Source organism: Heteronotia binoei, chromosome 21 (genome assembly GCF_032191835.1).
Source record: "Heteronotia binoei isolate CCM8104 ecotype False Entrance Well chromosome 21, APGP_CSIRO_Hbin_v1, whole genome shotgun sequence".
Lineage (NCBI taxonomy): Eukaryota > Metazoa > Chordata > Lepidosauria > Squamata > Gekkonidae > Heteronotia > Heteronotia binoei.
The window spans coordinates 21,232,935-21,258,211 of record NC_083243.1 but is presented as its reverse complement, the minus strand read 5'-3'; the positions used below and the strand labels follow the sequence as shown (position 1 = coordinate 21,258,211).

Here is a 25,277-nt window from a genome sequence, read left to right as displayed (position 1 = left end):
ACTTGCCCATTTGAGGTTAGCTGTCTTGTTGCTGTGACCTTTGAGAAGGAGAGGCAACACCTCTTATATTACAAACACTGAATTTGATCTCTTCTGAGGCTCTGCAAGAAAACTTTCCTAGCCAGCCATCCACTGGAAGATACTAGGACAAAAAGTTCTTTACAAGAATGGTGGCAAACAAACCTGTGGTTCCTCTTGCCACTGGCTAGTTATAGGTCTATAAGAAAATGAGGCTTTCTCTCAAAGACACTGAGTTGCTTGTACCTTAAGGAGACCTGAGATAAACAAAAATTTAACTTCTCAGGGCAATGCATTTAAAATTCTATTCCTTTGCCTTAGTTACTTATCAAATCTTTACTGCTACAGATCTCCATTGAGCAAGAGGGAGAACAATTAGCATTTCTTCCTGATGGCAGGAGTGCTGAGCATTTGCAATACTTTAGCCAGTTCTATTTGGGCCAATCTGCAGGCACTCTGTACAAGCTCAGAGGCTATACCATTTAAAATTCATAGAACTGAGGAAATAAATATTTTCTGACTTTATAAGCGAGAGAGAGAAAGATGAACTTGGGAGTTTCACAGATTTTCATTCAGCCAATTTGAAAGTTAAAACAGTTTCTTACATCTTGCTCTGAAAGCTTTGAATTAACAAAAAACTAGTTCAGTCTCTCTTTCTCAGGTACTTGATGCTGGCATTTTTAAAGGGTTAGACTAAATACATACTACATCAAGCTCCCATTACCCTGCAGAGAAACTAACTGCAGGCTGGAACCCTTGCTGGGATTCCAGGAGATCTCCAGGCCTCACCTGGAGAAATGGCCTGGTCTAATTGTAGTCCAAGTCATTGCTTGTATGTTTTCTTATTTAGTCAAGGGAAAAGGTGCCCTTGTTACCTTTAAACCTAATAAGGCCAGATCTCTCTGTTTTAAGAGACATTCAAGTCTAGGAGTTAGATTTTCCTTTGGGTGGGGGGAGGTTCAGAGACAAAGGAACCTTGCCTGCCCATGTGGGATTACCATTCTCTGAGTTCCACAGAATTCTGGCTTTCAAATTCCCCAAATGGGATGAGCTAAAGACAGAAAATTTCTGGCGTAAAGGGCTGAGGCTTGCTCATGTAGGAGTGTCTGGAGCAAGTCCTTGCAAAAAGGAATACCTTGTGCCATAATTGTGGAACTCTGCATAGGCTCAGAGACCACATTTCCTTCATGATTCTGGGGTAAGAGAACTGAAATAGGGACTGTTTTCTCATTTTCATGGGGGAAAGAAGTCTGGGGCTGCACAGCTGGGTTTGCCCCACCACATTTCCTTTTATCCTGCACTTCCAGAATTTCCAATCTCCTCTCTGTGGCCCTGCAAGACTCCAGAACATTTTGAAGGAGGCTGGCAGTTTCCTTTTCTTTCCTACCAGCTTCTAACTTTTTCTGAAGTTCCAGATTTTTCTCAGCAAGCTTTTGGATTTCTAAATCCTTTTCATGAGTAGGATTTGTAAGTTTCCCTACCCTTTCCTTATTAGGGAAGTCTTCCAAAGCAGTAGCTTTGGGGAGGCTATCTCCATTTTCTGCAAACCCTGGGGCTTTGGGAACCGTGTGCCCTGGTGGCTTCATGGCATCTGAAAGGGCAGCAAGTAGCACATGTGTGGGCTGCTTATCAAACTGCCTCATGTCTGCTCCAGTGGCTCTAAGCTGGGACCAAGCTGCCATTCTGACTTTGTCTCGAGGAGTCCGCTGAGGCCAGGGTTGCCCAGAGGCTGACTGTGTCTGCCTAGGAGCATAAGCCTGCTTGTGAAGGGGAACCTTTGGGGCAAGCTGGGGATGGCAAGAAGAGCTGGAACCAAAGCCAGTGTTTTGGAACTTCCAGTTCTGGCTTTCTTTTCCATGCCCGTCCTGTTCCTGATTCCAGTAAACAGGGTACTGGCCTTTTCTATTTAATTGTGCTTGAGTGAGCTGTGTTTCTAAAACAGCAGCCTTCTTCTCAGATTCTTGGGCATGCTTTAAAGCATTCTCCAGTCTCCATTTGGCCTCATGGAGAGAGTGGGTTAAATTTTGTTTGTCTATTAGGTACTCATATCTCTCAGCCCTGAACCTTTCTACCTCCTTCTCATAAGTTTTTAACCTAGCTTCTGTCTTTCTAAGCTCAGAGGATACCTGTTTTTGCTGTTCTTCTCTCAATCTTGTCCTTTCTTCCTCATGAGTTTCCAGCATTTGCTTTACTTTGGCCTCATGACTCATGAGAATCTGCTCTTTCTCTGCTGCATAGGCCTGGAGCATGAGTTCCTTCTCTGCCACATGGCTTTGAAACTCCTGCTTCAGCACTGATGCATGGCTTTTAAGAGTTTGTTCTAGTTCTTGTTCCTTTAATTCTAACTGTTGCTCTTGTTTCTTAACTTGTTCCCTAAGCTGTCTGTTCACATTGGAGCTTTCCTGCAAGGCTAGGAACAGACCCCATGATGCGAAAAGATCTCTTTTTCCTGGCTTGATCTTTTTCTGAGCACATTGGTCCTCAAACGTGTCTCGAAAGAATTGGAGGGGGTCAGGGTTCTTAAAAACTCCTGCTTTCCAAGGGTTGTCTCCCTTCTTCACAAGCCACTTCTCTAGCTTGGGAAGCTCCTGTTCTTTCTTGGCCAATGCCATAGCTTACACTTTAGTTCCTCTCAAAGTCCTAACTTTACTTGCAGGGCTGGTTTTCCTGCACTGTTAGGTGCCTAACCACAGGCCACCAAAATTAACTGATGCAGGAGCCTTCCCTGGCACTTTTCCTGCTTATTGGGGAGCAAAGAACTTGCAGGACACCTCTGTGTGTCTCACAAGTAAAGGAGAGAGTTGCAGGACCTTCCTTAGTTCTCTGCAACACTAACAAATGTTTGTGGCATGGGCTTATGGCCTTGCACACATTGTTGAGCTCCTCAGGAGGGGCTTTTCTCTAGCCTCTGCCTCCAAACAAATCAAAAGTTTTAAAAGTCTCAGAGCCTGAGCTTTTCCTCTGTTGGCCCTAAGCAAAAGGGAAATTTTTCGGCTGGGAAGAGTTCCTATCTCCTCAGACCCGGGACAAATTTTTAACCCCAAGGGAGAGCTTCTTGCTCCTTTCACTAAATTCTCTTAAAGGCACAGCCAAGTGTAAGAACTAGCAGCATATTTCCAGATGCTTTCTGGCTCCTATGTGCTATTTTACACCTGGGCTGGCAACTTTACTTATGTTCCCTTTTTTTGTTTTGCCTACTGCCAATCTCTGATTGCGCTTCGGCTTGGGTTTAGGGGGCAGTGAGCCAATCCTATGATTGCGTCTCGGCCAGAAAAGGGAGCCACGAGCCGACCCAACGATCGCGTCTCGGGCGAAATTTTAGGCAACGAGCCGACCCAACGATCGCGTCTCGGCCAGAAAAGGGAGCCACGAGCCGACCCAACGATCGCGTCTCGGGCGAAAGGGAGCCACGAGCCGACCCAACGGTCGCGTCTTCGGGCAAAAGGGAGCCACGAGCCGACCCAACGATCGCGTCTCGGGCGAAAGGGAGCCACGAGCCGACCCAACGGTCGCGTCTTCGGGCAAAAGGGAGCCACGAGCCGACCCAACGATCGCGTCTCGGGCGAAAGGGAGCCACGAGCCGACCCAACGGTCGCGTCTTCGGGCAAAAGGGAGCCACGAGCCGACCCAACGATCGCGTCTCGGGCGAAAGGGAGCCACGAGCCGACCCAACGGTCGCGTCTTCGGGCAAAAGGGAGCCACGAGCCGACCCAACGATCGCGTCTCGGGCAAACAAAATAAAAAGTTGCCCAGCAGTCAGATTGCAGCAGTCCTACGACCCACCTGCCTTCTTGACTGTCGGGTGCCTTAGACTAGCCTTGGCCTAGACTCGTGTAAGGACTTGGGTGTGTGTGTGCAAGTGTCTGAGTGTGTATGTAGTGTGTGTGCACTACGCTCTAAAGAAAAGGGAGAAGGGAAGGGTGCTCTATCCAGATCTTAACAGCTCTGACCTATCCTGACATTCCCTCCCACGATAGACGCGTTTAGAAAGGCCTCGGGACGGCGGCCAGGCTTCACGGGACTTCCCCCTTGCGTTCTATCGGGCTCAGTCCTCTTTCGAGGGGTCTGGCCTCCTAGGGGCGGCTGAGAAGTCCAACGCTGAATGATAGAAATGGGAGTAGCCCAACCCACAATTATATAGAGATGCTCGCTAGAGCCGTTCACACAGAACTCATTCACTCAATCACTCACACAATAGCCTCGCTAGCAAGACTTTCTGAACGGTGCAACCTTACGTCTGTCTGTATGAAGACACGCGTGTCGACTCGCGTGCGTTCACACAAACAGGATAATGCCCAAGCTTTCTCCACCAATTTCTGTTAGGGAAACTGCTCTCAAAATAAAGTTGGGGAATTAGACTGAGAGACAGCTAGCCCTAAAAAGGAATCTTTGTTATCAATTGTATACCAGGCTCAACCGTTCAGAGAGTCAATGCTCAATAAGAAGACTCTAATTTAATAAAATCAATTGTGGTTTATTTGAAACAATAGTTCGTTCACACAAGGTACAAAAATCAATCACACATTCACACAGGTCTAGGAAATATAGAGAGATCGATAGGGGAACATAAAGGAATGGACATACAGGGTAATACTACCTCTCGCAGACTCCAATGGAAGGCTCCGATGGCGACGAATGAGGGAATAGGGGGAAGGTCCCGAAACTGATCAGGAATCGGGGGTGTTACTACCCAGCGGGAATAGGGGTTTACTGAGTAGAGGGCACACATGAGTGGAGTTGGGTCAGAGGTTAAATAGGCTTCCTCAGACCCTTAGGGACTGGGAGGTCCAAGGGAGGAGAGATGGGAGGTTCAAGAAGGCTGGACATTCCTTACTGACACCTAATTGGATGCCTGCTTTGGCCAATGAACTTCACCTTAGTCCAGTGAACCTGGAAATTTCCAAGCTGCAATGTTGCCTGGGTTGGCCCCACGGTACTTAGACTGGAGTAAGAATGGGAATGGCTGGATACTTAAGTTTAAATGGGATTAACTAGGAGGGTGACAATAGGTAATCAAATGCTGGCCTAGGTACCACCCAAGTTAGACAAAAGACTTGATGAAGACAGGAGATGTCCTTCCTCTTTCTCATCTTCTGCTGGGCAAGATTTATTGTTCTGGTGTTGCTGAGCAATTAGGATCAACAGTGGAGCTATTAATCCATTCTTAAAACAGATGGGTTGCTTGCAGGCTCAGGGTGTGTACGTGTGACTTTCCCACTAAGAAGGAATGAGTTCAGCCTGGCAGGGTAAGCTTGGGTCAGGAAAGCAAGCTGGATTCTGCTGTTGTTAGCTCTAGGTCCATGGAGCCAGGCTGGAAACATGGTGGCTTCTTCCACTGCAGTGGCCAAGACTGGGCACACAAGGAGCAGCTGGAGCATGTCTGTATTTCTGGCTCACACCCTTCAGAGATGTAGAATGCAAAGCTGCCACATAAGCCTTAGAAAGTGTAAGCAAAGTTCACTTCTTAGAGCAGATGTGTGAGAGTCAAATCTCCAGGCACCCTGGCAACCATGCTGGTGATCATGATGTCCACATGCATGAAAAGTAGGGGGCTTTTCCTCACACACCCTCCATCCTGAATCAGAGTCTCAGAGCAGCTTACAATTTCCTTTATCCTCCTCCCCCACAACAAACATCCTGTGAGGTGGGTGGGGCTGAGAGGGCTCTCACAGCAGCTGTCCTTTCAAGGACAACCTCTGCGAGAGCTATGGCTGACCCAAGGCCATTCCAGCAGCTGCAGGTGGAGGAGTGGGGAATCAAACCTGATCCTCCAAGATAAGAGTCTGTGCACTTAACCACTACACCAAAATGTTGTTACCTAAAGGTATTTTTTAGCCATTTGCCCTCTTTACTATTTTAACTCATTTATTTTGCCTATCAATAGAATTTTATGTTTAAATATATATAAAAATGCCACTTAAATTCTCCTTGGCTTTTCTCCTAAATTAGCCTGTTTATTCCCTTCTTCCAAACATTCCGTTACGGGAGCGGGGCCTACTAATCTGCAGAACTGGAGCTTGCTTGTAGGATCCCTTAATCATTTCCATTACCTGCCTCTGTGGACCAACCCTGGACTTTCTTGGTGGTCCCCCATCCAAGAACTGACCAGGGTGGGCCCTGCTTACTGCCCAAGACCTGATGAGATTGGGCTAGCTTGGGCCAAAGGTAATAATAATAATAATAAAATTTTATTTATATCCCGCCCTCCCTGCTGAAGCAGGCTCAGGGCAGCTAACAACATAATCAATCTATACAATAAGTTATATAACAATTTTAAAATCAACATTCAACATAAAACATTCCAATTTAAAATTAACATTTCTGGTGCTATTCTATTAGATGCAAGTATGTATGATGGCGGAATCACTTAAGATGAGTCCATCAATCATTCAGTCAGGTAAAGGCCATCCTAAAGAGGAAGGTCTTGCAAGCCCTGCGGAAGGTCTTGCAGGTAGAGTTGCCAAGTCCAATTCGAGAAATATCTGGGAACTGTGGGGGTGGAGCCAGGAGACTTTGGGGATATAGCCAGGAGCAAGCATAAATGAACTCCAACGGAAGTTCTGGCCATCACATTTAAAGGGACCACACATCTCTTAAATGCCTTACCTCCACTGGAAATAATGAAGGATAGGGGCATCTTCTTTTGGGGCTCATAGAATTGGACCCCCTGGTCCAATCTTTTTGAAACCTAGAGGGTATCTTGGGGAGAGGCACTGGATGCTTTGCTGAAAATTCGGTGCCTGTACCTCAAAAAACAGTCCCTCCAGAGCCCCATACCCATCAATTCTCTGGAAGGCTACATTAGGGGTGTGGGCCTAATATGTTATGACTCAGAGGGGTCTTACCAAACTGCTGCCAACACTCTGGGTTAAGGGTTCCCCTTGAGAAGGCCCAGAGTACCCTCCCAAGCCCTTCAGACCTCCCTTAGCGAGGCCAAATAATGGGTGTGAGGACCAGGCAGAGTAAACAACAACAAAAAGGTTTATTTTAGCGCAATATAAATTAACAAGGTGCATTAACCAGTAAAAGAGTGAAGGGAAAATAAACAAATGCCCTAATGCGTCTGTCTTACAGTCCCTACTCTTATCAGCACTTATCCCCTTGGATAAGGATCTTCCCCTTGCTTCCCGCTCAGCCTTCCAGGGAAAGAACACCCACTTCCTGGGCTTGGCCTTTATATTCTCTTCCCAGGCCCCACCCCTCTCTGGGCCTCTTTCTCTCCAAAACCCTCGCTACCCAATCAGAGGGGATCCTGGGAGATGTAGTCTTTTCCCAGTAACTCCTAAGCAGGCTTGTGAGCTCTTGGAGGATTGGCTACATCAGGAGGGTGTGGCCTAATATGCAAAGGAGCTCCTGCTAGAATTCCACCCCTAGTGAAGACCCACTGTAACTTGGGACTTAGGTACGATGGGAGGAGGGACCCCTGCCTTCCTTATATGAAATGTGGAGAGGGGTAGGTTGTCCAGGTTGGGGGAATTCCTGGAGATTTTGGGGGGTAGAGCCTGAATGTGATGGGGTTTGGGGAGGGGAGGGACTTCAGTGGGATACAGGGCCATAGAGCCCACCTTCCAAAGCAGCCATTTTTCTCCTTGTGAAGTGATCTCTGTTTCCTGGAGATCAGCTATAATCCCAGCAGATCTCTGGCTACCACCTGGAGGTTGGAAACCCTAGCGTAAGCGGCAGGGGTGGAATTCTAGCAGGAGCTCCTTTGCATATTAGGCCACACACCCCTGATGTCGCCAATCCTCCAAAAGCTTACAAGGCTCTTTTTTGTAAGCTCTTGGAGGATTGGCGACATCAGGGGTGTGTGGCCTAATATGCAAACGAGCTCCTGCTAGAATTCCACCCTTGGTAGGGGGGGTGTTTGCCCCTCATTGGAGCTGCACCTTCTTATGCAGTTTGGCCTTTAGAGGGGAGGTCAAGATTTTCTTCATACGGCCTATCTTGCATTGATTTTGTTCAGGGCTTTTTTTTTAGTGGGAACTCCTTTGCATATTAGGCCACACCCCCTCTTATGTAGCTAATCCTCTAAGAGTTTACAGGGCTCTTATTCCAGGGCCTACTGTAAGCTCTTGGAGGATTGGCTACATCAGGGGTGTGTGGCCTAAAATGCAAAGGAGTTCCTGCTACAAAAAAAGCCCTGATTTTGTCATGGGGAGATGTATAATATCAATATGAACAGATCTGATTCTTGGATGGAATGTGGAATGCGTGTGAAAAGAAAAGTGCTTGCTAATCTATTTTCTTTTTTATGTCTCTTTTGTATGAGTCAGCTTTTTTTCTTCGTGTTTTTGGCAAGGTTGTGTTTTTCTTAATTTGATAGCCGTGCATTTTCAAAAGAACTGCCTCCCATCTGGATTGGGGTGAAGGAGTTCTCCTTATCTGTAGGGGCTGAAGCGACTGCAATCTTCAGAGGAAATATTATAGGGGAAGGGAAAGATGCTCGGTATCCGCAGGGGTTACATGAGCAAACCTGATTAGAAGAGCAGAATCTTAAAAAATACCTTCCAGCCAGGGGGAAAATGCTGATTCATGTGTTTTAAAATGAATTGTTGATGATGACCTTTTCTATTTTTCCAAATGCAGTACAAAATATTTTTGCAGTGAGTTAACCCCTTCCTTGTAGCACACAGGAACTTCCGCACTGTACTTTCTACATTGAAAGCTCAAGGCAAAATGAAAGAACGTATAAGAGACAGGGAACAATGAAAAGGTGAGTCACGACTCATGAAAACTCTTCCCTTGGCCACAAATTTTGTTAGTCATAAGAACATAAGAGAAGCCATGTTGGATCAGGCCAACGGCCCATCCAGTCCAACACTCTGTGTCACACAGTGGCCAAAAAACCAGGTGCCATCAGGAGGTCCATCAGTGGGACCAGGACACTAGAAGCCCTCCCACTGTTCCTCCCCCAAGCACCAAGAATACAGAGCATCACTGCCCCAGACAGAGAGTTCCAACAATGTTGTTGTTGTTCAGTCGCACAGTCGAGTTCGACTCTTTGCGACCCCATGGACAAAATTATTCCAGGCCCTCCTGCCTTCCACCATCCTCCGAAGTCTGCTCAAATTTGTGCTTCTTACATCAGTAACGCTTAGGGTTGCCAAGTCTAACTCAGAAAATATCTGGGGATTTTGGGGGTGGAGCCAGGAGACTTTGGGGGTGGAGTCAGGAGACTTTAGGGCAGAATCAGGACTTTCCCATTCCCAAAATAAATGCATATTTTCAAAATAAATAAGTATTTTCAAACAAGAGTGTTTCCATTCCTTGAACGCAATCTTCATTTCCTCCTCTTTTTTGCTTTCCCCACTAACTGATAGTGTCATTTGTTGTATCCCACAACCACAAGCCCCTTGTCAGGCTCTGGTAACATTTCCAAGCATGGCTTTATTATTATTATTATTTTCAGAAAAATCTCTCTGAAACTCATGCTGAGCCAAAATGGGGGTGGAAAGTGGGCGGTCCTCTCTTTCCACTCCCACACCTGCATGCACCTATCTGTTCTTCTCCAGCTTACAAGCACTCCTAATGCCTATGTTCAATTGCCTGCACCACCTACACACCCATTCCTCAGCAGCACTGGCCAGTGTATGCAGTTGGGAGTGCTGTTGCCATTGCCATCAGGAATGACAGCACTGTGAATCACCCACACTGGGCCCTGGCAGCTGCTCTACCTCAAAATATGCTGAAACATTTAGTAGGCCCTTGCTACTACTAGAACCCTGACTCAAGCTGTAACCAAGCTTGCTTGGTTTCAAGAAAATCTTTTGACAGCTATTTTTCATACTTTTCTTTGGCTAAAACACTGGGAAATTGCTGTGAAAGGTAGCAGAGAATTGTACTGCAGTTAATGAATTAATTTCCAGTTATATGAAGTTCATACAAGCTTTTCTGTAGTTATCCCAAAAAGGATATTTATGAGGGACCTGCAGCTTTTTACTGGATATATTTCCCATGCCTTTAAAAGCAACCTGTTTTGCAGATATTTAGCCAGTGAACTTCTTTCACCTTTTTAATATCTACAGGAGGAGTTTAATTTTGGTGTCAGACAGCTGTTAAAAGCAGGACCAGTAAAATGGTGCCAAGTTCATAGTACCATCGCTTCCAGTGCTGTTGAGAAATACTGCAGTAGTCTCCAATAATCTCTTTCTGCCCCACACCTCTCACTCTCACTCACTCACACAGAAATCTCATAAAAAGGCCAGCTGGCTACAACTGGGGGTGCCAACTTTTCATTGGCAGAGCTCCTATGTCTGCCACAACAGTATGATGAACAGAAAAGTTTCATGCAGTAAAAATGGAAGGAAAGAAAGAAAGGGAAAGAATGAAATGGAAGGAGAGGAAAAGAAGACATGGAAAGAAAGAACAGAAGAACATAAGAGGATCAGGCCATATGTTGGGTTAGGCCAGTGGACTACCCAGCCCAAAATTCTCTCATACAATGCCCAAAAAGCACCAGAATCTCCACCAGTGGGCCCAGGGCACTAGAAGCCCTCCCACTGTTGCTTCTCCCCCTCCCAGCACCAAGAATACAGACAGAGCATCACTTGCAGGAAAAGAAAGAAAGAAGAGGGGGGGGGAGAAAAAAAAGCTTTTCTCACCATCAGATGACCCCAGCCAGCAACAATTCTGCCCAGGGGTCATTTGGTAATGAGTGCGCTACTGGAATGCCCACTCCCTGCCCCTCTCAGCTAAAAAAAACACACATACCCTTCTTTGCCGCCCAGGCCTCTCGGGGAAATCTCCCCAAAAGAGCATACTGCAAGGCACATGAAAGCTCATACCTTGAAGAACACTTCATGGGCCTAAAGTGCCAGTGGACTCCAGCTCCTCTCTGCCCAACATAGAGACGGGGGAAGGAAGGAAGCCAAACAGAGCTCAGACTTTGCAGCCTGTGTCAGTCTTCAAGGCTAGCTTTTCTCTGCATAACAGAGAGACGGGGGAAGGAAGGAAGCAGAGCAGAGGTCATGCTTTGCTGGGGGTGGGGCTAGCTTTGCTGGGGGCGGGGCTAGCTTTGGGTTTTCTTGTGACCTGGTAGTGAGGCTTCCATGGCCCGGTGCCAGGTCACGACCCTGCAAATGGGAAACACTGTTCTAGGGAAACAAGGAGTGTAGAAGGTGTATGGTACCTGGTCTTTTCTACATGCACTCTATATCAACTATGTCTAACTTTCAGCAAGATTGGATGAGGACTTCTTGTGGGAACCTGCAGCACTGCATAAAGGAGGGATCCTCATGCTTTTTGAACCTGCGAGTACCTTTGGACTTTGGACACAGTACGGTGGGCACAGCCACAAAATGGTTGCTACAAAATGGCTGCTGCTGGAGAAACGGTTGCCAGGTCCAACTCAGTCCAACAAAAATATCTGGGGACTTTGGGGGCGAGCTGGGAGACTTTGGGATGGAGCCAGGAGGCTTTCCTATTCCCTAAAACAAACAAACAAAAATACAGCGCTGCAGTTCCCTTGAATACAGTCTTCATTTCCTCCATCTGTTTTTGAACATATGAAACTGTCTTATACGGAATCGGACCCATGATCCATCAAAGTCAGTATTGTCTACGCAGACTGGCTTTTCTGCCTTCAAAGCATTACCCGAGCAGCTGCATTTCCACTGTATGAAAGGAAACACACACACACACTCATAAAGCAGCCAAAATAAACAGTTTGCAAGCCCACAATTTTGTGATCACATTGGGGTAATTTACTCATGGGAGTTGCTGGATGTAGCTATCTGCTGTATTTCAACCAAATTCTTCAGACTAACACAGGAAAATGAAACTACTGAGCAGTCTAGGTTCTGGTTAAATCTTTACTATCCATATAAATAATGGCCAATCAAAAGCCTTGGAAGGTGGTGGGCTCTCCTTTTTTTGGAGGTTTTTAAGCAGAGACTAGATCTGACAGGAATGCAGATCCTGTGAATTAGGCAGATCGTGAAAAGGAGGGTGGAAAAGGTTGCATCAGTGCTTAGTTCTCGTGGCTCTTTCTTACACGCCCAGGGAAATGCAGATTGCCACTTTGGGATCAGGAAGCAATTTTTCTGCAGGCCAGTTTGGCAAAGGATCCTGGAGGGGGTTTTTCCGCATCTTCTGGGCATGGAGCAGGGGTCATTGGGGATGTATGTGTGCGTATGGGGAGGTATTTGTGAGTTCCCTGCATTGTGCAGGGAATTGGACTAGATGATCCTGGAGGTCCCTTCCAACTCTATGATTCTATGAAATAGTCAGGTTCTGGGTAACTATTATCCACAGGGTTTTTTTTTTTAGAAAAAGCCCAGCAGGAACTCATTTGCATATTACGCCACACCCCTGACACCAAGGCACCCAGAACTGCCTTGTGCATGCATGTGAAAGCTCATACCTTGACTAAACCTTTGTTAGTCTCAGAGGTGCCCCTGGACTCAAACTTTGTTCTGCTGCTTCAAACCAACACAGCTGCCCATAGGGTTGCCAATCCCGAGGTGGGGGCAGGGGATCCCCCGGTTTGGAGGCCCTCCCCCCGCTTCAGGGTCGTTAGAAAGCGGGAGGAGGGGAGGGAAATGTCTGCTGGGAACTCTGTTATCCCTAAGGAGATTTATTCCCATAGAAAATAACGGAGAATTGATCCACGGATATTTGGGGCTCTGAGGGGCTGTTTTTTGAGGTAGAGGCACCAAATTTTCAGTACAGCATTTAGTGCCTCTCCCCAAAATATCCCCCAAGTTTCAAAACGATTGGACCAGGGGTTCCAATTCTGTGAGCCTCAAAAGAAGGCGCCCCTATCCGTCATTATTTCCTATGGAAGGAAGGCATTAAAAAGGTGTGCCGTCCCTTTAAATGTGATGGCGAGAACTCCCTTTGGAGTTCAATTATGCTTGTCATAGCCTTGATCTCGGCTCCACCCCCAAAGTCTCCTGGCTCCACCCCCAAAGTCCCCCAGATATTTCTTAAATTGGCAACCCTAGCTGCCCACTTGAATCTATCTTCATAGGGAGTGTTGTGTATGCAGACCAAAGTGGCGACTATTATGTGTGTTTCTGCCTGGCTCATTGGAGCCATAAGGACTGAACTTGGGGGCTCAGGAACAATGGGCAGGATCCAAATTCCTGCTGCCCTGCCAATCACAGGCCCCGTGCTGGTTTGTATGATCCAATGGTGTACTAGCGCTGGAACCATGAAGTGTATATAAATTGGCCCTGTTAGTCCAGTCCCCCAGGTTTTTGAGTGCAGCCCTATACTTTGCTGTACCTAATAAAAGAGCATGATCACTACCACCTCGCCTCTTCAATGCATTGAACCGACTATATTATAGGGAGGAAAAAACACACCCTGGCTGGGTATGACATGCAATACCTCTACCAGGCAGTAGGTGGCAACCTCTGATCAGCTTTCCTTGGATTCCCAGAAGTTGAATTTGCAACATGCACATCACGGTTGGAAGAGAGAGCTGAACCGGGGAGATCCGAAAGCACAATGGAAGTGATGACGTTTGGTTAGTCTGGGGTTTGAATAGTGGGGCGCTGCTCACATTAGGTGGGATGTCTTTGTCCTGATTTGAGCCAGTGAAGAAGTAGGGCATTCAGACAGAGCTGTTGCTTGAGAGAAACAGGATAACTAACTTTGGTGGTGAGAAGTGCTTTTTATTGGCCACTTTTAGCATAGAACATTAACACTGAAGAGCCCCGTGGAGCAATGTTAAAGCTGCAGTACTGCAGTCCTAAACTCTGCTCGCGACCTGAGTTCGATCCCTGGTGGAAGCTAGGTTTTAAGGTAGCCGGCTCGAGGGTGACTCAGCCTTCCATCCTTCCGAGGTCAGTCAAATGAGTACCCAAATTGCTGGGGGGAAAGCGTAGATGACTGGGGAAGGCAATGGCAAACCACCCCGTAAAAAGTCTGTCGTGAAAATGTTGTGAAGGCAACGTCACCGCAGAGTCGGAAACGACTGGTGCTTACACAGGGGACCTTCCCTTTCCTTTAGCATAGAATTTGGCCTTCTAGTTTGGATTAACTGCCATATGATAGTAACCATGGATCTAGACCGCTGTAACATGATCGACGTGGGGCTGCCCTTGGAAGCTACTTGGAAACGTCCACTGATGCAAAATCAGCCAGGCTGCCTGGCTCGTGGGCTGAATTCAAGTCTGTGTTTCCATGGACACTAGGACTGCTACCTACAGTCTGGGGTTCTCTCCCCGATGTTATTTAACATCTACATGCGGCCTCTTGCCCAGATTGCCCGAAGGTACGGGCTAGGGTGTCATCAGTATGCTGATGACACCCAGCTCTATCTACTGATGGACGGCCAGCCGACCTACGCCCCGGAAAATCTAGATCGGGCATTGCATGCCGTAGCTGAGTGGCTCAGACTGAGCGGGCTGAAGCTTAACCCTGCGAAGACAGAGGTCCTTTGCTTGGGTCGCCGCGGCCCGGGAGGGGGAATCCCCCTACCAGCCTTTGACGGTGCGCCGCTGATAGCGGCGGACAGGGTCAAGAGCTTGGGGGTGTTATTGGAGCCTTCTTTAAAGATGGAGGCTCAGATAGCAGCCGCTGCCAAGTCCGCGTTTTTTCACCTTAGGCGGGCAAGGCAGTTGGCCCCCTTCCTGGAGCGCGACGACCTAGCAACAGTGATCCATGCTACGGTCACCTCGAGGTTGGACTACTGTAATGCCCTCTACATGGGGCTGCCCCTGTCCCGAACTCGGAAATTGCAGCTGGTGCAGAATGCCGCGGCCCGGCTGTTATTGGGCCTCCCAAAGTGGGAGCACATTCAGCAGGGTCTTCGGACTCTGCACTGGCTTCCAGTGATATACCGAGTCCGGTACAAGGTGCTGGTCATCACCTTTAAAGCCCTATATGGCTTGGGACCTGTCTACCTGAAGGACCGTCTCTCCCCGCATGTTCCCCAGAGAGTACTGAGGTCGGGATCACAAAACTTCCTTACTGTCCCTGGGCCGAAAGAAGCCCGCTTGAAAGCTACAAGAGAAAGGGCCTTCTCTGTTATGGCCCCTACATGGTGGAATCAGCTACCGGAAGAGGTGAGGGCCCTGAGGGACCTTGTTCAGTTCCGCAGGGCCTGTAAAACAACCCTCTTCCGGTTAGCCTACACCTAGCTTGAGAATTTTAATGCAACCTGCCAGATCTCTGTATATATATATATTGGAATATTTATTAATTTTATGGTTTTATCTGTTTTATCTGTTTTAAAGTTATTCCCTTGCATGTTTAAATATTGTTTAATTTATGATGGATCTAATGCTGGAAGCCGCCCTGAGCCACTTGTGGGAAGGGCGGGATATAAATTCTAAATAAATAAATAAATAAATAAATACAGACCATCACCTTTGTGGCTGTTCCTCCATCCCAAAATGCCCCCAAGATTCAGCTCCAGGGGGATCAGGGAACCCACCATCCTCTGAAGTCTGCTCAAATTCAGGATTTTGAAAGGCAATTCAGGATGAAACATGGCTTTTTTCTTTTTAGCTGGAATGCACAGGAACACAGATGCAAGTCAGGAGGACACAAGGAGTTGGGAGGGTAAACAACTGGAAAGATCTCTGCAATACAGAAAGATTGCTGAGATTGAGTGATTTCCTGTTCATATAGTCCTGAAGCTCAGCATTTTCGTTTTAGAGAATAGCTATGCTGGTCTCTGCTTGCTACTGCCGTCCCTTCCTGGCTCCCCCTTGCTCCCAAGGAGTGTCAAAAGCAAACTGGTAGTTGACAGAGCATGTGGCCTGCCAATCAGCTGGTTTGTTGTTCAGTCGCACAGTCAAGTTTGACTCTTTGCGACCCCATGGGCCCAGTCATGCCAGGCCCTCCTGTCTTCCACCATCCTCCAAAGTTCACTCAAATTCAGGTTAGTTACATCAGTAACGCTGTCCAGCCATCTCATCTTCTGCCGTCCCCTTCTTCTTTTGCCTTCTGTCTTTCCCAGCATCAGGGTCTTCTCCAGTGAGTGCTCCCTTTTCACTTGATGGCTAAAGGATTTGAGCTTCAGCTTCAGCATCTGACCTTCCAGGGAATAGTCTGGGCTGATTTCCCTTAGCACTGACTGATTGGATCTTCTTGCACTCCAAGGGACTCTCAAGATTCTTCTCCGGCACCACATCTCAAAAGCATCTATTCTTCTGCGCTCAGCCTTCCTTACGGTCAGGCTCTCACAGCCATACATTACTATTGGGAATACCATCGCTTTGACTATACGGACTTTTGTTGGCAGAGTGATGTCTCCATTAACACAGCAGCCAGGCTGTTAATGGAGCTACCTGTATGAGAGCACATTCAGCCTGTGCTGAAAGTGTTACACTGGTTGCCTGTGGTGTTTTGGATTCGCTTCAAGGTGCTGGTTATAACCTTTAAAGCCCCATACAGCCTGGGACCTGTCTACCTTCGGGACCACCTTTTCCCCATATGTACCCCAGAAAGCACTACATTCAAGGTCTCAGAATCTCCTTAAGAGCCAGTTTGGTGTAGTGGTTAAGTGTGTGGACTCTTATCTGGGAGAACTGGGTTTGATTCTCCACTCCTCCACTTGCACCTGCTAGCATGGCCTTGGGTCAGCCATAGCTCTGGCAGAGGTTGTCCTTGAAAGGGCAGCTGCTGTGAGAGCCCTCTCCAGCCCCACCCACCTCACAGGGTGTCTGTTGTGGGGGAGGAAGGTAAAGGAGATTGTGAGCTGCTCTGAGACTCTTCGGAGTGGAGGGTGGGATAAAAATCCAATATCTTCATCTACCTCACAGGGCGTCTATTGTGGGGGAGGGGAAGGTAAAGGAGATTGTGAGCCGCTCTGAGACTCTTTGGAGTGGAGGTCGGGATTTAAATCCAATATCTTCATCTACCTCACAGGGTGTCTGTTGTGGGGAGGAAGATAAAGGAGATTGTGAGCTGCTCTGAGACTCTTTGGAGTGGAGGGCGGGCTATAAATCCAATATCTTCATCTACCTCACAGGGTGTCTGTTGTGGGGGAGGGGAAGATAAAGGAGATTGTGAGCCGCTCTGAGACTCTTCGGAGTGGAGGGCGGGCTATAAATCCAATATCTTCATCTACCTCACAGGGTGTCTGTTGTGGGGAGGAAGATAAAGGAGATTGTGAGCTGCTCTGAGACTCTTTGGAGTGGAGGGCGGGCTATAAATCCAATATCTTCATCTACCTCACAGGGTGTCTGTTGTGGGGAGGAAGATAAAGGAGATTGTGAGCTGCTCTGAGACTCTTTGGAGTGGAGGGCGGGCTATAAATCCAATATCTTCATCTACCTCACAGGGTGTCTGTTGTGGGGGAGAAAGGGAAAGGAGATTGTGAGCCGCTCTGAGACTCTTCAGAGTGGAGGTCGGGATATAAATCCAATATCTTCATCTACCTCACAGGGTGTCTGTTGTGGGGAGGAAGATAAAGGAGATTGTGAGCTGCTCTGAGACTTTTTGGAGTGGAGGGCGGGCTATAAATCCAATCCAATATCTTCCTTAAGATCCCTGGACCGAAAGACGCTCGATTGTCCACCACCAGAGCCAGAGCATTCTTGGTAATAGCTCCCACTTTGTGGAATGCCCTCCACATGATGAAAAGGTCAGGGCCCTGTGGGACCTGCCACAGCTCCGCAGGGCCTGTAAGACCGAACTATTCAAACTTGCCTATAATGGTTAGGGGGAGGTGGTTATTACCTTACAGCGCCGACAATCTCACTGAGGTAATATAATGGAAATCAGAAACCTGCCATCTTGGACTTTTAACGAATGGATTGATGATTGCGGACATATATGGAAGCGTTTTATTATATATTTTACTTTTTAATATTCTATGTTTGTTAATTGTCAATGTTTTTAATTTTATTTATTTATTTATTTATTTCGAATTATATCCCGCTCTACCCCACCGAAGCGGGCTCAGGGCGGCCCACAACATAAAACTCTAACAGTAAATCAGGTTAAACACATTAAAAATTAATACAGTAAAATACATAAAAACACATTTATCAATATACCATGCTACATCTTCCCTGAAAGTCGGTTTTTCAAGTATTCCAAAGTTCAGATATGCTGATGTTCATGAATTTGGATATTCAGATATCAGTCAGTTGTATGCCAGCCGGAAGAGGGTTGTCTTACAGTCCCTGCGGAACTGTCTAAGATTCCGCAAGGCCCTCACCTCCTCCGGGAGCTGGTTCCACCAACAGGGGGCTGCAATCGAAAAGGCCCTGTCTCTAGTTGTTTTCAGACGGGCCTCCTTTGGCCCAGGGATTGTAAGGAGGTTCTGGGACCCCGATCTCAGCACTCTCTGGGGAACGTGTGGGGAGAGATGGTCCCTAAGGTAGGCAGGTCTTAGACCATAAAGGGCTTTAAAGGTCATAACCAGCACCTTGTACCGAACTCGGTATGCTATCGGCAGCCAATGCAGTCCCCGAAGCCCCGGCTGAATGTGCTCCCTTTAACTGTTGTTAGCCGCCCTGAGCCCCCCAGGGGAGGGCAGGATATAAATCCGATAAATAAATAAATAATAAAGAAATAATTTTTTTTTAATTGTACCGCCTAGGTTTGCCATGGAGGGCCCTTTAAATCTTGCCAGAGAGGAGGGAGAGGTGTGGTTGCTGGCCGCACATCTGAACTCCAAGCAGAGAATCCTCCCCTCAGCGTTCAGGCGTCGGCAGCACCCGCTTGCAAAAAAATAACCTTGGAGTTCAAGCTTGTGCAATGCCCTCTAGCAAAAACTATTTAAAGTCAAATGGCTTTTGCAAGCCGGCGCCGCCAGTGCCTTTCGAGGGGCTGCGTCCCCAGCATGATGACATCAGTTCTGTGTGACATCATCACATGGGGGACCTCCCTGCCCCCTCCTGGAATGCTCCCTAAAGCCCCCCTGCTGCCGACAAGGGAGGACCTGGCAACCCTACATTGGACTAAAATCTAACTGTTCTACTGCAGCCCAGCATGGCTAACCTGTGAAACCGGGTGATCTAAAGCACTGGTTGAAATGGCCTTGGCTTAACCCCCTTTAGAATAAAAGTGTTTGTTGTGGTGCTCTTGTAATCTCTCGATCCTTTGTTGTGCTGACTTAGCAGGCCTTGCACAAAATGCAGTAGTGAGAGCCAGGTTGGTGTAGTGGATAAGTGCGCAGACTTTTATCTGGGAGAACCAGGTTTGATTCCCCACTCCTCCACTTGCAGCTGCTGGAATGGCCTTGGGTCAGCCATAGCTAACACAGGGGTTGTCCTTGAAAGGCCAGCTTCTGGGAGAGCTCTCTCAACCCCACTCTCTTCACAGGGTGTCTGTTGTGGGGGGAAGGAGATAAAGGAGATTATATGCTGCTCTGAGACTCTGATTCAGAGAAAAGGGCAGGGTATAAAACTGCGGTATTTTTCTTCTTCTACAATTGTGCCTTCCCCTGTTTGACTCAGATTTCTCCCATCAGGCTGAAGTGTTCCACTTCCTTCCTAAATTTGTTTGCACTTCCCTCCTCCTCCTTTTTTGTGCACTCCTCATAATCACAAAATTTGGAGGGGTGGAATTCTCCCCCCCCCCTTAAACCATCTGGAAGCTACAGGAAGCCCCAATTATCTGCACACACTTGAATCAGGAGAGCATTGCGTTGGAATATTTCTTGCATTTTATGAAAAAGGAAACCCTATAAAAAGATTCAAATCAGCGCAGCGTATAATTAAATGCAGCACATGGAAGGAGACGATGCAGTTGTTTCGGCGCCTCGACGTTCCGGGTATATCCAATTAAAAATGAAGGGAAGCCGCAGTACCTGAAACGCTAGCCCGTCTTCTGCCACCACCCGGCTACATGTCAATTAAAAACACTTTCTGAAGCTGGAAACTTTAACCTAGAAGTTGTACAAGGAAGTTCTGAAAACCAAAAGCTCTCGTTCGGATCAAAGCAAGCCCCCAGCATGAGTCCCTGGCTGCTTCTTTGTGTTTCGTTCTCTGATTTCAGTGCCTAAAATACAAAAAAATCAAGTTTCTTGCCTCATTTTTTTTTTTTAGACCCAGGGCTTTTTTTTTTGTAGCAGGAACTCCTTTGCTTATCAGGCCACACACACCCTGATGTAGCCAGTCCTCCAAGAGCTTACAGGGCTCTTTGTACAGGACCTACTGTAAGCTCTTGGAGGATTGGCTACATCAGGGGGTGTGTGGTCTAATATGCAAAGGAGGTCCTGCTAGAATTCCTTACAGGGCTCCAAGTACAGGGCCTACTGGAAGCTCCAGGAGGATTGGCTACATCGGGGGTGTGTGTGTGTGTGGCCTAATATGCAAAGGAGGTCCTGCTAGAATTCCTTACAGGGCTCTTCTTACAGGGCCTACTGTAAGCTCCAGGAGGATTGGCTGCCTCAGGAGGGTGTGGCCTAATATGCAAAGGAGGTCCTGCTAGAATTCCTTACAGGGCTCTAAGTACAGGGCCTACTGGAAGCTCCAGGAGAATTGGCTACATCGGGGGGGGGGGTGGTGGCCTAATATGCAAAGGAGGTCCTGCTAGAATTCCTTACAGGGCTCTAAGTACAGGGCCTACTGGAAGCTCCAGGAGGATTGGCTGCATCAGGGTGTGTGGCCTAATATGCAAAGGAGGTCCTGCTAGAATACCTTACAGGGCTCTAAGTACAGGGCCTACTGGAAGCTCCAGGAGGATTGGCTGCATCAGGGGGGCGTGGCCTAATATGCAAAGGAGGTCCTGCTAGAATTCCTTACAGGGCTCTAAGTACAGGGCCTACTGGAAGCTCCAGGAGGATTGGCTACATCAGGGGGGGGTGGCCTAATATGCAAAGGAGGTCCTGCTAGAATTCCTTACAGGGCTCTAAGTACAGGGCCTACTGGAAGCTCCAGGAGGATTGGCTACATCAGGGGGGCGTGGCCTAATATGCAAAGGAGGTCCTGCTAGAATTCCTTACAGGGCTCTTTGTACAGGACCTACTGTAAGCTCTTGGAGGATTGGCTACATCAGGCGTGGCCTGATATGCAAAGGAATTCCTGCTACAAAAAAAAAAGCCCTTAAAAACCCCAACACTGTGCATGCATATGTGTCTTTAAAGTGCCACTTTTGAAATACAAATTATTGGGAATGGAGTTTTTCTGACATTTTTACTGCATCTGCCCCTTTTGCCATGAAAAAGGACTGAAAGGTGTTATATATTAGAGTAGAAAAAGTGAGGTATGAAAACCAACTGTCCTCCCACTGTGCCCCCCTCCAAGAATAAAGAGCATCACTGCCCCAGACAGAGATTTACAGCAATATGCTGTGGCAAATAGCTACTGATGGACCTCTGCTCCAGATGTTGATTTAATCCCCTCTTGAAGCTGGCTTGTAGCCGCTGTCACCTCCTGTGGCAGTGAATCCCATGTGCACTGATAACATCACCGAGTCACATGGGGGGGCACCCAATTTGGTGCCCACGCAGGGCCTAGTTTGCCTAGTGGCTGGGTTGGCCCTGGATGCAGCCCTTCCTGCCCTCCTTCTCACGCCCTGCCTAATTCTTAGAATCACCATTGCTGTCAGATGGCCATCTAGCCTCTGTTTAAAAGCCTCCAAAACCCCTTTTCCTTTCCTTTCAATAAATGAATGGCTCTCCTTCCTTGGAGGTTTTTAAACAGAGGCTAGATGGCCATCTGACAGCGATGAAGATCCTGTGAATTTAGGGGGAGGTGTTTGTGTGTTTCCTGCATTGTGCAGGGGGTTGGAATAGATGACCCTGGAGGTCCCTTCCAACTCTATGATTCTATGATTCATGCATTTCTATAGGAAAACAGCACTGTGTCCCCATAGGGTATAATGGAGAATCAATACATGGGTATCTGGGGCTTAGGGGGGGGGCTGTTTTTTGAGGTAGAGGCACCAAAATTTCAGCATAGTATCTGATGCCTCTCATCGATCTCCCCCCCCCCCTCAATTTTCAAAAAAATTAGATCCCAAAGAAGGTGCCCCCATTCTCCGTTATTTCCAAGGGAGGGAGGGCGTTTAAAAGGAATGTGGTCCCTTTAAATGTGATGGCCAGAACTCCCTTTGGAGTCCTCTTCCTAATGACAAACAAATCAGTCTTTGTTCACTGTGACTGGCTGAAACTGATGAGTAGATTCAAAGCACAGGCCCTGCTTTAATGTCTGTATCAAATCCCCGAGCAGATATTTTGCGTCTCAGGACGAACACCCTTACAGCTTTCAGAATAGCAGGAAGAATCCCACACGATGGAAGCTGTCAGGGCTCGGGCGAAATAAATGTCACGACGTCTCTGAAATACGCTTCGTCTTTAATACCTGTTGCCTAAAAAGAATCCATTCAAAGCCGATCTAACACGCTGGTTACTTCTCCTCGTCATGCTTCGAATGCCCTCAGCGAGTCACGATGTGGTTCCTCCTTACCCACCCCTTCGGTTTTCATTTCCCCTAAGAAAACCCAACTTTTCCTTGAAACTTGAAACTTTTGGTTTAGGGTTGCCAATCCCCAGCTGTGTGTGTGTGGGGGGGGGCGGGGAGGTCACTTGTAGGATAAAGACAGCACAACGGAAGTTACAGCGACCAAATAGCTAAGAATGTATTGAAACAAAATCATACAAGTATGTTCAATAGAAGACTACAAAGCAGTAACAATTCCCCAAAAGTTTCACAGTTCCATCAAAGGAGACCCGATGAACAGGAGGTCGACTTGATTATTCCCGCTTGGAATGCCCTTCTAGCATAGGGGGCTCCAACCGCATCTCCCAACCAAAGGCAAAAGCTCAGAAAAGCCATCAAAGTGTTTCTGATGCATTAATAAGTTGCTCAAAGCTGCAAAACCCACCGGATTCTTTTTCAGTGCGTCCAAAGACTGCACCTAGAATTCCCAATGGACAAATGGGACAGAAAGTCTCCAGCAAGATTTTAAAATGGCACTAAACTCCAAAAAGCTCAAGACCCCCAGTTGGGAGGCCCTCCCCCCAGGTTCATCAGAAAGCGAGGGGGGGGGAGGGAAATGTCTGATGGGCACTCCATTATTCCCTATAGAGACTGATTCCCATAGGGTATAATGGAGAATTGATCCGTGGGTATCTGGAGCTCTGGGGTCAGGGCCGGTGCTAGGGTTTTTGGTGCCCTAGGCGAGCCTGCCCACTACTGCTCCCCTCGCAAAAAAATTTAAAAAACAGAGTTTTTCACAAGACCTTCACATGACCATTTCTACTTGATCCTTTTAGTTGGAGGTGCCAGGGACAAGACCTTCACATGACCATTTCTACTTCATCCTTTTAGCTGGAGGTGCCAGGGAGAAGACCTTCACATGACCATTTCTACTTCATCCTTTTAGCTGGAGGTGCCAGGGACAAGACCTTCACATGACCATTTCTACTTCATCCTTTTAGCTGGAGGTGCCAGGGACAAGACCTTCACTTGACCATTTCTACTTCATCCTTTTAGCTGGAGGTGCCAGGGACAAGACCTTCACTTGACCATTTCTACTTGATCCTTTTAGCTGGAGGTGCCAGGGACAAGACCTTCACATGACCATTTCTACTTGATCCTTTTAGTTGGAGGTGCCAGGGACAAGACCTTCACATGACCATTTCTACTTCATCCTTTTAGCTGGAGGTGCCAGGGAGAAGACCTTCACATGACCATTTCTACTTCATCCTTTTAGCTGGAGGTGCCAGGGAGAAGACCTTCACATGACCATTTCTACTTCATCCTTTTAGCTGGAGGTGCCAGGGACAAGACCTTCACTTGACCATTTCTACTTCATCCTTTTAGCTGGAGGTGCCAGGGACAAGACCTTCACATGACCATTTCTACTTCATCCTTTTAGCTGGAGGTGCCAGGGACAAGACCTTCACTTGACCATTTCTACTTCATCCTTTTAGCTGGAGGTGCCAGGGACAAGACCTTCACTTGACCATTTCTACTTGATCCTTTTAGCTGGAGGTGCCAGGGACAAGACCTTCACTTGACCATTTCTACTTGATCCTTTTAGCTGGAGGTGCCAGGGACAAGACCTTCACTTGACCATTTCTACTTGATCCTTTTAGCTGGAGGTGCCAGGGACAAGACCTTCACATGACCATTTCTACTTCATCCTTTTAGCTGGAGGTGCCAGGGACAAGACCTTCACTTGACCATTTCTACTTCATCCTTTTAGCTGGAGGTGCCAGGGACAAGACCGTCACATGACCATTTCTACTTCATCCTTTTAGCTGGAGGTGCCAGGGACAAGACCTTCACATAACCATTTCTACTTGATCCTTTTAGCTGGAGGTGCCAGGGACAAGACCGTCACATGACCATTTCTACTTGATCCTTTTAGCTGGAGGTGCCAGGGACAAGACCGTCACATGACCATTTCTACTTGATCCTTTTAGCTGGAGGTGCCGGGGACAAGACCTTCACATGACCATTTCTACTTCATCCTTTTAGCTGGAGGTGCCGGGGACAAGACCGTCACATGACCATTTCTACTTGATCCTTTTAGCTGGAGGTGCCGGGGACAAGACCTTCACATGACCATTTCTACTTGATCCTTTTGGCTGGAGGTGCCAGGGACAAGACCTTCACATGACCATTTCTACTTGATCCTTTTAGCTGGAGGTGCCGGGGACAAGACCTTCGCATGACCATTTCTACTTGATCCTTTTAGCTGGAGGTGCCGGGGACAAGACCTTCACATGACCATTTCTACTTGATCCTTTTGGCTGGAGGTGCCAGGGACAAGACCTTCACATGACCATTTCTACTTGATCCTTTTAGCTGGAGGTGCCAGGGACAAGACCTTCACATGACCATTTCTACTTGATCCTTTTAGCTGGAGGTGCCAGGGACAAGACCTTCACATGACCATTTCTACTTGATCCTTTTAGTGGGAGGTGCCAGGGACAAGACCTTCACATGACCATTTCTACTTGATCCTTTTAGCTGGAGGTGCCAGGGACAAGACCGTCACATGACCATTTCTACTTGATCCTTTTAGCGGGAGGTGCCAGAGACAAGTCCTTCACATGACCATTTCTACTTGATCCTTTTAGTTGGAGGTGCCAGGGACAAGACCTTCACATGACCATTTCTACTTGATCCTTTTAGCTGGAGGTGCCAGGGACAAGACCTTCACATGACCATTTCTACTTGATCCTTTTAGCTGCAGGTGCCAGGGACAAGATCTTGTGCATGCGAGAAAGATGCTCTATCATTGAGCTATGGCTCCCACCGCATGGCTCTGTTAAAGTAGAGTCGGAAGGATGAGTGGCAGCATACGACTTCCACAGGAGCCAATTTTTAGAAACTGTCATTGGCTCTTCTTCAGCTTTTACAATTCGTTAATTTATCCCTGCCGGACTCCAAGGA

General features: G+C 47.5%; 1 protein-coding gene across 1 annotated transcript in view; it reads left to right on the top strand.

The window, feature by feature from the left end:
- Positions 1-14,024: 14,024 nt before the first annotated feature.
- LOC132589023 (zinc finger and SCAN domain-containing protein 21-like) overlaps positions 14,025-25,277 on the top strand; it is a 49,418-nt gene continuing 38,165 nt past the window's right edge. The window contains exon 1 of the mRNA XM_060261551.1: positions 14,025-14,136. Within this exon, the coding sequence (XP_060117534.1) occupies positions 14,025-14,136 (112 nt within the window). The remainder of the gene's footprint in view (positions 14,137-25,277) is intronic.